General features: G+C 64.4%; 1 protein-coding gene across 1 annotated transcript in view; it reads left to right on the top strand.

Annotated features, from left to right (window-relative positions):
* Positions 1 to 16: 16 nt before the first annotated feature.
* ENTPD2 (ectonucleoside triphosphate diphosphohydrolase 2) overlaps positions 17 to 505 on the top strand; it is a gene marked incomplete at its 5' end in the record, with an annotated part of 4,651 nt that continues 4,162 nt past the window's right edge. The window contains one exon of the mRNA XM_010169132.2: positions 17 to 210. Coding sequence (XP_010167434.2) covers positions 17 to 210 — 194 coding nt within the window. The remainder of the gene's footprint in view (positions 211 to 505) is intronic.

Here is a 505-nt window from a genome sequence, read left to right as displayed (position 1 = left end):
GGTGGTTGAGCCCCAGCGTCCTCCCTCGGGATGGCCTGGGGCAGCCGGGGGGTCTCCTGCCTCTGGCCCGACCCGCTGCCTCCCCCCTGCAGTACGGCATTGTGCTGGACGCCGGGTCCTCCCACACAGCCATGTTTGTCTACAAGTGGCCTGCGGACAAGGAGAACGACACCGGGGTGGTCAGCGAGCACAGCATGTGTGACGTGGAGGGTAAGGGCCGTCCTGGTCCCCGGGCTGGTGCCTGGGTCTGTCGTGTCCCCGGCAGGCAGGGCACCGTGATGGTGCAAATGCCCCTGCCATGCCCAGCTGCCTCCCTGTGTATTCACCAGCACAGGGAGGTGTTACAGGGGATCCCCAACCCCCCCATTTCCCCCCAGGGCCTGCAGCCATGTGTGTCTGTGCTTTGTCCTTTCCTGGCATGTGTTCAGAGAACCACAGACTGGTTTGGGTTGGAAGGAACGTTAAAGCTCATCCAGTCCCAACCCCCCTGCCAGCAGCAGGGACC

The sequence above is a fragment of the Antrostomus carolinensis genome, unplaced genomic scaffold (assembly GCF_000700745.2).
Source record: "Antrostomus carolinensis isolate BGI_N321 unplaced genomic scaffold, ASM70074v2 scaffold36265, whole genome shotgun sequence".
NCBI classification, from domain to species: Eukaryota; Metazoa; Chordata; class Aves; order Caprimulgiformes; family Caprimulgidae; genus Antrostomus; species Antrostomus carolinensis.
The sequence above is the reverse complement of the archived record's forward strand: the minus strand, read 5'-3'. Positions and strand labels throughout refer to the sequence as shown.